The following is a 15,268-nucleotide window of genomic DNA, read 5'->3' as shown; positions in this document are numbered from 1 at the left end:
AACAAAACAACTTATTTCATTTTAGCTTGTTGCCTAAAAATATTTTAAACTATTTAAAAAAAATGAATACAACTATAAAAAATGTGACCCTGGACCACAAAACCAGTCTAAGGGGCCGTTCACATATAGCGTAAAAAACACACACACACACACACACACACACACACACACACACACACACACACACACACACACACACACACCTGTTGGTCCACAGCCACGGCATCTAAGCCATCATACATGATGTTGACCCAGCCATCTTTAGATGACAGGACGAATAATGACATCAGTGCCTGCAAAACAGAGATAAAATGGATTAATGTGAACAAGAGAATATTTTACAGAATGACTCTATCACTGTCAACAATATGAATATCTGTAAAATACTGAAGGGAAGGTGAGATGAACAAATGTTTTGCTCAGTTGGGAACAACTGCACAGAGAAAAATAAAATAAAAAATAAATTCTATATATAAAGTTTTCTTCATGAAGTGTATTGTTTACGACCAATAAGATTTTTTTTGTTATTGAAAGAAGAATGAAAGAATAGCATCTCTTATGCCTATCAAAAATAAAACATTTATCAAAAATACAATAAAAGTAGTAATATTGTTAAATACTATTACAGTTTGAAGATCTTTTCTATTTTAATATATTTTAAAAAGCAATTTATTCCTGCAATCCCAGCCATTACTCCAGTCCTCAGCATCACATGATCCTTCAGAAATTATTATAATATGCTTATTTGCTGCTGAAGAAACATTTCATATTGAAAACAGTTGTACTGCACAATATTAATATTTATTTTTAGGATTTTTTGATGAATAGAAAGTTCAAAAGAATAGCATTTTTAAAAAAAGTAACAATGTAAAATAATGTTGAATAAAAGTATTTTATATATATTGTCACGGGAGGAGCACACGACAGACACAGTGGGTGTCATAGAGGACCTACAATAATGTACAGTATTTGAAAAATAATGTGTTTTTTGAACATTAAAGCATGTCAACATATTCTGTTACACCAAATACACAAAATAATGATCTTTAAAATAGCATCATATGACCCCTTTAAATGTTATCTGTAATAAAAACTTGTTTTTATGACAGATTTATTAAAACATACATTCAATTATTTTTTCATATTTCATTATAAAATTGACAAAATTTGAAAGCTGAGACTTTGTTTCATTTTAAAAGTAAAAAAACCCCACAAAGTTCAGTAGGATTTTTGGATTGTAGACTTGATAAATACAATGTTTAATGAACTTTTGTTCATGCATCACCTGAAAACATAAAATAAAAGCATAGAATACAATCTTGGTTCATCAAACTGAAGACTGATTCAAATTGAGAATCGATATTGTCAGTCCAGCAGTTTCAGCACCGTTTCAGTCAACAATTTCGGCTCTCCAAAACTATTTCAGCCAAAATGGAAAATTCACTTTCACCTGAATACTGTTGGTTGCCAAAATTCAGAAAACTGAAATGGAGTTGTACTGTATACACAACATTTATTGAGCATTTTTGGAGTTCACCAGCTCTGGCCCCACTTCACTTTCATTATATTGTAAAAGAGCAGTGTGAACATTTTGCTAAACATCTCGTTTTGTTTTCCTTGGAAAAAAGTTGAGTGAATTCCAGCTTTAAGAATATTACAACAGCCTACACCAGAGGACTTAATGTACTTCTACTCATTCATACACACCTTCAATGAGAGTCTTACCTCAAGGGTCTTAGTGTTCTGAGCAGTCGCAGTACTCGCAAGATACCCAGGATTCTGTTCCCGCCAGAGGAGGCGAGAGAGACCAGGATGTCCACAATAGACACAAATACCAGCAGGCCGTCTAGAACATTCCAGCTGCTCTTCAGGTACGAGCCTGGACCAGCATACAGCCCAAGAGAAACCACCTGCAACACCAACAAAATAGCAATCATAATCAATGTCATCTGCATGTCATATTTATTTTTTTTACTAGTATATAAAAAGTTATAAAAAAAGTTAAAACAACCAATAATACAAAATTAATATTGTATTAATTTCCTACCTTCACAGTCATCTCAGCCACAAAGATCACAGTGAAGATGCAGTTAGACACTTTAAGAAACATCCGCTCCTGTAAAACAAATAAATAAATAGTGAAAATGTAATTTAAAATGGCAACAAATGCACCACATAGGGGCCAGTAAAAGAGCAGCTATTTAAGTCACCCAGTTATTTTTTACAGCATTTATTTCATTTTTTTTTTTTCACATATTTTTTTCACAATTTTTATGACTGAGATTGAGGAATTTTTTTAGGACAGTTTGTTTATGGGTTTATAGGTTACATGCAACTTTAAAATGTTTCAAAAGGTTAGAATCATACAGTTCTGAAATCAGTTAAAAATATGAACCCACATAATCATTTATTATGATAAAAGAATATTAATGATTACATTTAAAAATTCTCTATAAATTTACTAAAATATTGTAAATGTAAAGTTCTGCCAAGTGATACAGTTCATAAGTCTGATAAATTTACAATATTTATATAGATTTGGCCATTAATATAGAATTTAACTGCTGTGCGATCATAGGTATGTATTTATCGGCTATTTTACAGTAGCTTTGAATGCATCAGATTTCAGTAGTTTCAATAATACAGTGACATGTACATTACTGTTCACATGTTCGAGTAATTTTAAAAGAATGTTTTTTAAATTAAATTGTGAGTAAATTTTTAAAGAAATTAATACTTTTATTCAGTATGGATGCATTAGATCAAAAGTAATCGTAAAGAAAATTATAATGTTACAAAAGAGTTATATTTCAAATGAATGCTGTTCTTTTGAACTTTCTATTTATCAAAGAATCCTGAAAATAAATTAAGCAGCACAACTCCTTTCAGCAATGATAATAATAAGAAATGTTTCTTAATACATCAAATCAGCATATTAGTATGATTTCTGAAGGATCATGTGACATTGAAGACCGGAGTAATGATGCTGAAAATTCAGCTTTAACATCACAGGAATAAATGGCATTTTAAAATATATTAAAATAGAAAACATGTATTTTAAATTGTACTAATATTTCACAATATTGCTGTATTTTTGGTTAAATAAATGCAGCCTTGGTGAGCAGAACAGACTTCAAAAATATCAAAAAATCTTCCCCACCCCAAACTTTTGAACTGTGAAAAATTTAAGGGGGTCTGAATACTTTCCGTACCCACTGTATAATAGAGCTTGATGATAGCACTAGAATGAGTGTTGTGACTGTGTTCACCGTGCTGTCAGGTTGGATGTCAGGTCTCTCTAGAGCAATTGTGATGCAGTTAAAGAAGATGAAAAACAGCACAATATGATCAAATATCTTATGAGTGATGACCTTTTGACAGCGCATACGGAACCTGCAGAGAACGAGAGAGGAAGAGCAGTGTGAATAGCATAGAAATGTGCAAGCACAGCATTCATTATGTGTTTATATGTGTGTTTTGTTGGTCTGCTGTGTTAGCACTCACTTATTTTGGGGCGAAAATAAGTAAAGTGACCAATCCTCATGGTCTCTACACCACTGGGGTTTATACGGCTCCAACAGTCTCTTCACAATCAGACACCAGCTCTAAATGAAATATAAACATAATAAAAACATGCATAAGGAAAACAAAGAATAGAAATGCATATTTTCTAAGAAAATATATTAGCACATATGTAATATTTCTATAAAATCTGCAATATTTAACAATGCCAAGAATATCTGATCTACGTGACTGATATACTGTAATAGTATAATCAATAATAAAAAATGATTAAAGACAAGGCCCCACCTCCTCAAATTCATCATCATCTGCGCACTGTGTGGATGGTGGATCGGGACGTGTTATGTTGGGAGAGGATGGATAACCTCCATCTATTCTGCCGTTACACTCCAAATATGGGCGTGGAACCTGGAGGAGCTCTGGAAAATCAAACGACCCCAGACACGAAACTCCACCCAGACTGCCAGTCCTGCTGGATTTCCCATCTTCTGATTGGCTGTCATCCATGCTGTCCTGTCCCACTCCTAAAAGCAACGATTCACACTCCCCTGACTGAGCACGTCTCATTAGACTGGGGGCGTTGCCAAGGCTGTTCCAACTGGAGCGGCGACTTCCCCAAAGGCTGGACTACAACAGACACACAAACTGTAGCTGATTATCACAGGATGCAACAACTGGTGTAGTATGGCAGAAAAAAAAAAAAAAAAAAAAAAGAAATAAGTTGACACGTATACAATAATGAGAGGGACAATATGGAGAATTTATAACCACTTAGATATGACAATTTAGATGTGTCGATTAATTAATCGAATTAATCGCAAATTAAATTTGACTGTGAAATAGATAATTTAAAGCCATTATTGTGCTAAATGAGAAAGTATCAAGTACAGACATTACAAATTGTAGCTTTAGAAAGAAATATTTAATTTGATTAAACATAAAATTTATTACACATAAACATTTAGGCTACAACGGCCTAAGATAAATTATGGAAAATAAAGGAAGATAATTTATCTCAGTATTTTTTGTTCATACAATGAAAGTCAAAACAAAAATTTAATTCAATTCAAGTTTATTTGTATAGCGCTTTTCACTATACAAATCATTGCAAAGCAACTTTACAGCAAATTATGTTTCCATAATATTTAGGTGTTTCTGTGTGTGAGTGTGAATCTTACTGAAAATGGCAGATTAAGCAGTTTATATTCTGAATTATAGGGCTGTCAATAGATAAAAATTTTTAATCTAATTAATTACATGATGTTTCGATTAATTAATTGCAAAATAAATTTGACTGAAAATACCTACAAAAGATTATTTAAAGCTATTTTTGTGTTAAATGAGAAAGTATCAAGTAGACATTACAAATTGTAGAGTTTTTTCAACATAAAATTTATTACACATAAACATTTAGGCTACAACGGCCTAAGATAAATTATGGAAAATAAAGGAAGATAATTTATCTCAGTATTTTTTGTTCATACAATGAAAGTCAAAACAAAAATTTAATTCAATTCAAGTTTATTTGTATAGCGCTTTTCACTATACAAATCATTGCAAAGCAACTTTACAGCAAATTATGTTTCCATAATATTTAGTGGTAGCTTATCAGTGGTGACTGTCAGTTAATGCACATATGGCAGAAATGTATGGAAAAATCAATTAAAGACAATCAATTTAAAGATGTAATCAAACAGACGATGAACACTATTAACAGCAATTATTATATGATGCAATCAAACTTATAGCAAAATTTGGTAGTTCTGTATGTTGTTTCAGAGTTGGCATCATCCGAGGTTCTCTGAGGGGTTGGCATCATCTCTTCAAAAACTCTTCAAACAGTCTTTGTCTTTGTTACCATTACCAACAGTCTTCAAAATACCTTCTTTTATGTTCCACAAAAGAAAGTTTGAAACGACATGAGGGTGAGTAAATGATGAGAGAATTTTAATCTTTTGGGTGAACTATCCTTTTAATGTTTTTATTTTTATAATTTTTATTTTATTTTATTTAAATTTTTTAAATGATAATCTAAATAAGAAACTACATCTGCCAGCAGGTGGCAGTCTTTATGAGTCATTTATTCATTCGATTCGTTCAAACGGCTGATTCATTCAGGAATTAAATAAATGGCTCTCTTTATGAATGAGCCTTTGAATCACTGGTTCACACGATTCGTTCAAAACGCGGATTCATTCATAAACTAAACACCTCCATGTTGCTCAGAGATGCACAACAATTCTGCTGTGGCTTTAAGAAATATGTTCTCTGCAAAATTGAGCAAAAACAGATAATATTGTGTTTGAAATATAATACAATATCAACTTCTTATTTACTGAACTGTTGTAGGCTATTAAAACACTTTTAAACTCGTGGTATTCAGGACAAACAACACCGTGTGTGATATTGATCTCCCTGCTCGTGTGATATTGCTTATCATATGATATAAATACGAGACTCATACAGGGGCATTTTTTGTACCAATATCTTGAATTTTACGGCATAACTGCATTTATGGAGTTGTTGCCCTGCATCATATTTGTCAACAGTCAACTGTATGAAATGTAAGATGATGTACAGATCTGGGGGCGGGGCCAGTGCGTTAAACTGACAGCCTTAATCTATACATTAGTGCTGTCTAAATTAACACAGGCGCATTAACACAGGCGATTAATTTTTCCAGTTTAATGGTGTTAAAAACATATAAAATATAACAGCAGATGAAGTTATAGATATCTAGATGTGTTATGCTTTGCTTATAGTTCAATAGGAAACCAAAATTCCAATCAAACAAACAAACCAAAAAAAAAGGCAATAAAAACAATAAGATGCCATAATTAAACCACTTTAACGAAGAAAAAAATCTTCAGGTGAAAGTTTGCGTTTAGTGTGAAAAGCCTTAAAAGGGATCATTCTAATATGAATATAGAACAAAACATCAATTCAAACGTTATGAGACTAACACTATTTGTGTAGGTTTATATGTAACATTCACTCCTCACCAGGGATCTCTGGTCATGCGGCTCAGTGGAGGTGTTGCTGTTGCGCCGTGATTGGCTGTAGATGTGTGACACCTCAGTTCTGGGTGTGGCGTTGAGCTGCATGTGTGTGTTGTGAGGTGGCATGGATGCCCGAGGTTCCAGGTGTCCGTTTGAGATGGGCATTAATGTCTGCATTTTCATCTCTGATCCTAATATCAACAAGAGATTAGCATAAAATAATAAAACACATATAAACAGCACACACACACAAACACACACACACCGGAGTTCAGCAGTTCTCTCAGTTTGTCCTCATCCCCATAGTCAGACGACATGTCATCATCAGTGTCTGATCTGCTAGCATCACCCTGAAAGAGAAACAGAAATGACATTTAAAGGCTAAAATTTTGAATTCATAATAATGAATCATCAAATTTTCACATCAACCCAAATCCACACAAGGCCAGCATAAATAAATGCAGAACAAACACAATTACATTTGCTCTTTCAAGGGTATGCAACTCTCTACCTTCTAATCTCATGCTTAGTTAACTTAGTTGTCCTCGTCCTATTTCCTGCGAGTCATTGAACTTCCTTTGCCTATGCATTTAAAATCAACAGGAAACAGCATTCTGACCCATTCAAAAAGGATATTTCACTAGAATTAAATTAGAAATTGATTTTATTGTGAAAAGTGGGCTTTAATACCAAAATGAAGCAGGCTGTGTAGTTCCTGGATGGATTACGCCACACAAGCAATGGCCACTGAGATTCAATCATTTATACTCAAAAATCTCCAGTTGTAAATATGTCAAAAATAAAGAGTGACTGAAAAAAGCGAAAAATGGAGACAAGCAGGAATGAATAAGAATCATGTATTATTTATTACTTATACGTTTATTTTTTCTTTCGAAATAGTGTGATTCATGTAAGTGACTAATATAGTTTTTGTAATTTTATTTATTGATTTATGCATATTTGGTTATGTATTTATGGATAGATGGGTTCTGTTTTGCTCAAAATCCAAATAAAACAAAATAGAAAAGGCAATAAAAACAATGAGTCTACAGCGAAACCACTTTTAATGAAGAAAACATTTCATGTGAATGTTTGCTTTTAAAATTCCATGCTTAAAATTTGCAACGAATATTCATGTAATTCATGTAAAAAGGGATAATTCTAATATTTTATTTGTTTTGAGATCAATACTGTTTGCATGGGGGGGAAATCCTGCAAGTAACTTTATCTTTTCATGCATTTAAAATCAACATGAAATAGCATTCAGACCCATTTTACTTCTATAAGGTGTTTATTTGAGTGAAACAGGATATTTCAGTTGAAATAAATCCAATAGGAATAGATTTTATTGTGAAAGTTAGCTGTTCAGTACCAAAACAAACCAGGTTGTGTACTTCCTAGATGGGTTATGTCACACAAGCAACAGCCATTGAGATTTGCTGATTTATACTCCAAAATCTCCTATTGTAAATACGTGAAAAAATAAAGAGTAATGGAAAAAGGAGCAAAAAAGCAGGAATGAATGAGAATGTGCAATATCCAGCAGTAACAACAGGAAAAGTGTGCGTAAATGTGTATTTGAGTATTGTGGGAGTAGGTAAAGTGTCCACTGTGTATGTGTGTGATATTTGTACCTTGCGGACAAAAGAGAGAGAGATAAAAGACAGAGAGGAAAAAAAGGAAGAACAGAAGGTTTGAGTGAAAGCGTTTTCCTATGAAACACATCATCACACCAGCTGCAGCTCAGCGTCTGTGCTTATACACTGCAGATGAGTCTCATCTACATGAAAATTACACACACAAACCAAACATACACCAATCCACACAATCAATCTCTTTGATGTGACACCAATAACGAAAGGAAACAAGAGCATGTTTTTCTTTATTTCCATGTGCGCTCAAAGGAAACCCCTTTTTTTTCATGGTGTGCATAATGGTTACTGTGCTGTAATTGAGTTACAGTGTAATAATTCTAGTCCTCTGATAGCATCTTACTCTTAACATGAAAAATTCCCTCTTGGAAACTCAATTAAATGCAATATGGCCATATCGAATTTAGTCGTGCAGAGGATTCGAGCAGATGTTGCAAACTAGAGGAAGTAGTTTCAGCAAGTTACAGTAGTAGACCCCCCAAAATTTAGAAACTTAAAGGAATAGTTCACCCAAAAATGAAAATTTGCTGAAAATGTATTCACCTTCAGGCCATTCAAGATATAGGTGAGTTTGTTTCTTCATCAGAACAGATTTGTAGAAATTTAGCATCACTTGCTCACTATTGGATCCTCTGCAATGAATGGGTGCCGTCAGAATGAGAGTCCAAACAGCTGATGAAAACATCACAATAATCCACAAATAATCTACACCACTCCAGTCCATCAGTTAACATCTTGTGAAGTGAAAAGCTGCATGTTTGTAAGAAAAAGAATCCTTCATTAAGGTCCATAGTCCATAATAACGCTTCCTCCAGTGAAAGTCCATCCCCTGTTGTCTCTCGCATCAAAATCCAAAGAGATATTTGTTTACAACTTTTTTTTTTCTGGACTGTTTTCACTTGTAAATGTACTTGATCGGTGCACATTTCTCTCCTGATTCAGACAAGATGACTTTTTCACTGGACAAAGCAACATAACGAATAGAGGACTCATATTTTAGATGGAAGCAATGGTTTGAAGTTAAAAATGCCTTGATGGATTTGTTTATTATAAGCAGCTTTTCACTTCACAAGACGTTAACTGATGGACTGGAGTGGTATGGATTACTTGTGAATTATTGTGATGTTTTTATCAGCTGTTTGGACTCTCATTCTGACGTCACACATTCACTGCAGAGGATCCATTGGTGAGCCGGTGATGTAATGCTACATTTCTACAAATCTGTTCAACTCCTCTATATCTTGGATGGCCTGAGGCAGAGTAAACTTTCAGCAAATTTCCATTTTTGGGGTGAACTATTACTTTAAGCCAAAATGTACATTCTCACTGTATTAGATACAACATATCAAAGGAACTGGTATTTATTTTAAATAAAGATATTACAAGCACAATTTTCAAGCAAAACATTTCAAGAAAAAGCATATACTTTACTGTAGTCCCTAGTCCAACATCTGACATCTTACCTCAGCTTGAAAGCCCTCTACTAAGATGGCAACCAGTAAATTGAAGAGGACATAATTCCCAAAGGTCATCAAGGCCACAAAGTACAGAGCCGCCCAGGGGGAGGTAGAGGCCATGCCGTTATACAGAACAACATTCCAGTCCTCCTGGGTCAAAATCTGTAGACACAGGACGACTGTTAGCACAAATTGGTGATTTTTAGCACAAATATCACATTTTAAACTACTGTCTTACATTATGAGTAGGTAAATACTGTAGCATTACTGTAGTTTATTGTACCAATAAACACCAAACTTTGTCTAAATGCTATTAAAAACATCAAAATGTTATTTATTGATTACAACAACACCTTTATGTGTACAACATACCTTGAAAGAATCAGTATTTTGGCTATAATGATTAATGGTGTGTTTATATTAACAAAAATATATTTCATTGATATATATATTATTTAAAAACATTAAAAACCAAAACTGAACATTTTATGTAATTAAAGTGCATGACGTATACATTTTATGCCAAATTATTCTGACTTCAGTGAACCTACCTGATTTACAATATTAAATCTACATTGATATAATAATAATAATAATACAAATAAAACAATAATAAAATATGATAAATAAATGATAATAAATTAAAAACTAATAGAAATATTAGTAATTATTACTATTTTATTATTATTGTTATCATTATTATTATTGTTGTTGTTTTTGAATTAAACACAAATTACAAGTTTGTCCAGAATAAAATGTATTTTCTTTAAAAATCCATGCTATTTCCACTAATAAAATATGAACATTATTCTTACTACATCAAACCTATTAGACGTACAATATTTAATCTACAATTATTAATTATATATCACCATCACCACCAACAACAATAACAATGTAATAATACTTTGTATGTATTCAATATTATTATTATTATTATTATTATAAACAAGTAAAACAAATGTAAACTTTCTTTTGGCTCATTTTAAATTCAACTGCTAGTTTGTTTTCACTCCAGCACATTTCACACAGACATCCACAACAGAACCTGAACTCATCTCTGCCTCTTCCTGCAGACTGATTTAGAACTGAGGAAAAACAGCCGCTTCAGTCTGGAGTTTACACACACACACACACACACACACACACACACACACACACACACACACACACACTCCCACCCACACCGACAGAAATAGAGATTAGGGAAATTAAAGGCTCCCGGTACCGAAGAAACCCTGACTCCGATGGCTTCCCTCAGGGCCTGGAGTTAATACAGCACCATATCAGTATTTGCACAAGTGTCACTCCCGGTGACCTCATCACACTACCCAATACTGCAGGGAGAGGTCTGATGACCTCATCATGTCTGCAATAATATAGGGCAGGTTTCGATGACCTCAGCAATTACAACTCTGGCACAACTTGTAGAAGTTTAAATAATCCCAGTCTTAAAAGTCCGACTGACACACACACAAACACATACATTCATATACAGCAAACCTGAGCCGCTGCCTAATAGACAGAGATGACCGCAAGAGGATTTGAGCATTTAGCCGTATTATATAATAATGTTTAGAAGGCAGAACAAAAATATAGGTTTGCTTAAATACTTAACAAACAGTGTAAAACCAAATTATTTAAATAATTGAAATGGCTTCAGAAATGGCTGTTTTGCTCTGACACCCAAGGATTTGTTACTTCATTTAGGGGAGGCTAAATACCCACAATCCCTTGCCTCAGCATTTTTACAAAATGCTGCTGTTCCTACATTGAGGAGTGAGTATTTATTTCAAAACTTGCCTCTGAAGACTAAAAATGCTATTTCTGGACTATGAATACAACCCTCTGTAAGATTTTAATGAGTTCAACCGTCAGTTTAGTGACCGACAAACTCTTGGTGGTCAGCAAAATGTGCGGATTTCAGGAACAGCAACTTCAAAAACTAGTTGTGTATTGTTTTATCTTTCATTAAAGAGGACCTTTGTTACTTAAGCACAAAAAATACAGTGCCGTGAGTATTTAAGACATACTGCTGCTGCACAAATAGCATATAAAATAACCCCGTAGCAGATCTATACGGGTGGAGCTGGGGAAGGTGGAGGGTTTCAGAGAACTCTGAAAGCACGCTGCAGGAATCTCAAGTGAATGCTAGCCAGCCATATAAATGCAAGGCAGTAAGCTCATTGGCTGCATATGCAGCATGAACCGATCAGCTTGTGCCAAGTCGTTTAACTCTCTGAATATCATCAAGTTACGTTAACACCCCGTCAGCCTGCGCCATCTAGAGTTTCATGACTGAACTATATTTCACCCTGAAGTATTTCTACCTGTTATCAGAATATAACATCCATATATTGCTTATTAAATAGTGTTTTAGGGACAATCTTCTGACCTGGAACACGGTGACGATGGCCCAGAGAAGTGAGTCAAAGTTCTTCCTGTCCGACACAGTGTCTCCATTCTCCAACCGCAGAGTAAACTTACACCCAAACAGATGCATTCCCAATATACTAAAACACAGAAGACAAGAGAAAAAAAGGGAGTGACAGACATGAGAAAAGGTTGCAAAACTAAAAACATATACTGCATTAAATGTAAGAATATCAGGGTTATTCCTAGGTAACAGTGACATTTGACTCCAACTTACAACTGATATAATAATTATTATAATACAGAAGTTTAGTCAGATTATTTGAAAGAGCTGTTTAGTTTTTTTTAATTAAAATTGCAAGTTCCCTTTCATCCCTATTACATTTTAATGTGTTATTAACAAAGAAATAAAAGAATTGAGTTTTTATTGAAACTAAAATATCATACTTTCACTGTCAAATGTATTTATTTTCCTAAAAATACTATGTAAAAGGCTGACATGTGCTAGTTATGGGTGAAATTATCCATTATCACAATGTACACTAAAGGTGAATACATATTATGTATTATGATTACTTGACTTTATTATCATTAAATTAATTTAAAGCTATTAAAAAACAATCATTACTTTTTCCCTCAGTAAACTCTTGCTTATTAATAGTTAGTAAGGTAGTTGTTAAGTTTAGGTATGGGGTGGATAAAGGGACCTAAAATATGGCCATGCAGAATATGTGCTTTACAGATACTAATATCCAATATCTGCATGCTAATAAGCAACTAGTTAAAAGCGAGAATTGGACCGTAAAATAAAGTGTTACCAAAGAAACTTACTTCATTTCAGCTATGCAAAGGCAACATTTCTCATTTTTTTGTTTAGTTTAAGTTGAAAGTACTCAAATAACTAAAACTAAATGAATTAAAACTAAAAACTAAAATCAACAAAATTACTAAAATTTGAAATAAAAAAAAAAAATAAAAAAAATATATAAAAAACTAATTCAAAATCTTAAAAAATAAAACAGTATATCAATGTATTAAATAACACTGGTATTATGAGTACATTAATCACAAAATCGCTGTGATGGGATTGAAATAATGAAATAATGTTGAGCTTGGAAAATGCGACTTACTGAGTTCACATTTTAAAATGAAATGAATGACCAATCATATTCCTTCAAAAGTACTGAAAAACCAACTGGGAAATAATAACTAACACTATAGTATAGTAAGGCTCATTTGCTTTCAGTCAGTACTTCTTATATGGAAGAACTTTCATACAAACCTAAAGATGAAGATGAAGAGCATCAGCAGCATGCAGAAGGTGGCCACATTGTCCATGGTCTTCATCAGTACCACCAGCTGCCTGCGCAGAGCCGGGAGGAACCGCACCAGCTTTAACACCCTGAGCAAACGAAACGTCCGCAAAACCGAAAACCCTCCGTCCGCTTGTCCGACGATCTCACACACACTGTAAAACCCAACAGACAGAACGTGTGCGGTCAAAATACACAGTATTTACAACAAATGTACAGCAAACAGAACAGCACAGAACCTGATGATAACGATGATCCCGTCAAAGATGTTGTAGAGGTTGCTGATGTAGTCGAACAAACCGCAGGCCGAAAGCTTCAAGAGCATCTCTAACGCAAACAAACTAGTGAAGACAATATTACTGATCTCCAACACGTCTGTCAGCTCATCTGGCTGAAAGAGAGAACGAATATACAATATTAATCCAGTTTTATGTGATACATCATAGTAACAACTAGTGCTGTCAAACGATTAATCGCGATTAATTGCATCCAAAATAAAAGTTTTTGTTTACATAATATATGTGTGTGCACTGTGTATATTTATTATGTCTATATAAATACACACACATACGTGTATATATTTCAGAAAAATATGTTATGTTTATATATTAAAAATATTTATCTTTAATATCAATTATATAAATATATACATGTAAATACATGTAAATCTTTTAAAAATATATACTGTATGTTTGTGTATTTGTATATACATAATAAATATACACAGTACACACAAATATATTATGTAAACAAAAACTTTTATTTTGGATGCGATTAATCATTTGACAGCACTAGTAATACCTAATGTATATTTATGTGAACCTGTATGTCTACCAGAAAAAAAAAAAGCACACTTCTTCTTAACAAGTCATGTGATCTGAGGCATTCACATCTGTAACACATACGCTGCTAACACGAATGTATACATTACAAAAGCTAAACTACAGTGTTGTTACTGTCATGACATTATATTTATGCTTCTCCTCTTTCTCTCCATGAGGCTTTATTTCTTGCCGAGGAAGAGCAGGCGAGCGCTGTTATTAACCGTGTCTAGTGTAATGTAAATAATCATTTCCCTGGCAACAGTGTGAATGTCCTCAAACCGGTTAATCTCAGACTCCTCTCAGTCTCACACAGACACACTAATCCTAACCAAGGGGGTTAATTAAATGCAATATGAGCCAAAAACATGCATAGAATCACACCGCAAACACAGCTCTGTGGGATCATGTTGTGTTACAATGAGTGTTTTTGACACTGGCGGATTTATTTGTATGTGCCAGGAAAAAAACAGACACTAGAGGAAAACGGTATTGCTTAAAGTCACAATTTCATTTCAGGAGATGAACTGAGGTATTCATTATGGTGGTTTCTCTTATATGTTAATACATTTCCTCTTACATATTAGATGTTAAACTTACCAGGAGAAAGTATTCTGGGTTTTTAAAGTTTTAAGTAAGTTTTAAATCAACTTACTTTTGAGGCACACAATCAATTTAAATTTGTAAAAAAAACTATAAATTGAATATAAATTTAATCCATTTGAATTAGGCCAACATGAATTTTTGGTCACAAACAAATTGCACAGATGCAATGGATTCAGATCCAAAATGACACAGACACACTGGAAATTGCAAGTGTTATTATTTTTTAATCTAACATCATCCATCCATTTAATTACATAATTTATTTAGGTACTCAACTAAAGCTTAGTCCTCATTTTCAACTGGAACAAATCCTTTTAAACATAATATTTCCCTTTAAAAATTGCTATTCCTATTCCTACTACTAATATATTATTATTATTATTATATGTTCAAAAAGATTTGTTCTGGTGTTGCTTTATTGAAAATAAGGATTAAGCTTTTGTAGAGTACTATATTAAATAATAATAATAATAATAATAATAATAATAATAATAATAATTAGTATTATTATTATTTAATTATAAT

General features: G+C 33.3%; 1 protein-coding gene across 1 annotated transcript in view; it reads right to left on the bottom strand.

Annotated features, from left to right (window-relative positions):
- Window positions 1-203: 203 nt before the first annotated feature.
- LOC107701772 (voltage-dependent T-type calcium channel subunit alpha-1I-like) overlaps window positions 204-15,268 on the bottom strand; it is a gene marked incomplete at its 3' end in the record, with an annotated part of 93,347 nt that continues 78,282 nt past the window's right edge. Inside the window, exons 11-24 of the mRNA XM_016503877.1 lie at window positions 13,556-13,707; window positions 13,286-13,471; window positions 12,026-12,143; window positions 9,637-9,792; window positions 6,787-6,871; window positions 6,525-6,706; window positions 6,238-6,258; window positions 3,811-4,149; window positions 3,505-3,605; window positions 3,270-3,393; window positions 2,048-2,116; window positions 1,726-1,910; window positions 388-433; window positions 204-293 (exon numbers count right to left, since the gene is read on the bottom strand). Coding sequence (XP_016359363.1) covers window positions 204-293; window positions 388-433; window positions 1,726-1,910; window positions 2,048-2,116; window positions 3,270-3,393; window positions 3,505-3,605; window positions 3,811-4,149; window positions 6,238-6,258; window positions 6,525-6,706; window positions 6,787-6,871; window positions 9,637-9,792; window positions 12,026-12,143; window positions 13,286-13,471; window positions 13,556-13,707 — 1,854 coding nt within the window. The remainder of the gene's footprint in view (window positions 294-387; window positions 434-1,725; window positions 1,911-2,047; window positions 2,117-3,269; window positions 3,394-3,504; window positions 3,606-3,810; window positions 4,150-6,237; window positions 6,259-6,524; window positions 6,707-6,786; window positions 6,872-9,636; window positions 9,793-12,025; window positions 12,144-13,285; window positions 13,472-13,555; window positions 13,708-15,268) is intronic.

The sequence above is a fragment of the Sinocyclocheilus anshuiensis genome, unplaced genomic scaffold (assembly GCF_001515605.1).
Source record: "Sinocyclocheilus anshuiensis isolate Anshui unplaced genomic scaffold, SAMN03320099.WGS_v1.1 scaffold2260, whole genome shotgun sequence".
Taxonomy (NCBI): Eukaryota; Metazoa; Chordata; class Actinopteri; order Cypriniformes; family Cyprinidae; genus Sinocyclocheilus; species Sinocyclocheilus anshuiensis.
This window is presented reverse-complemented; position numbering and strand designations above follow the sequence as displayed.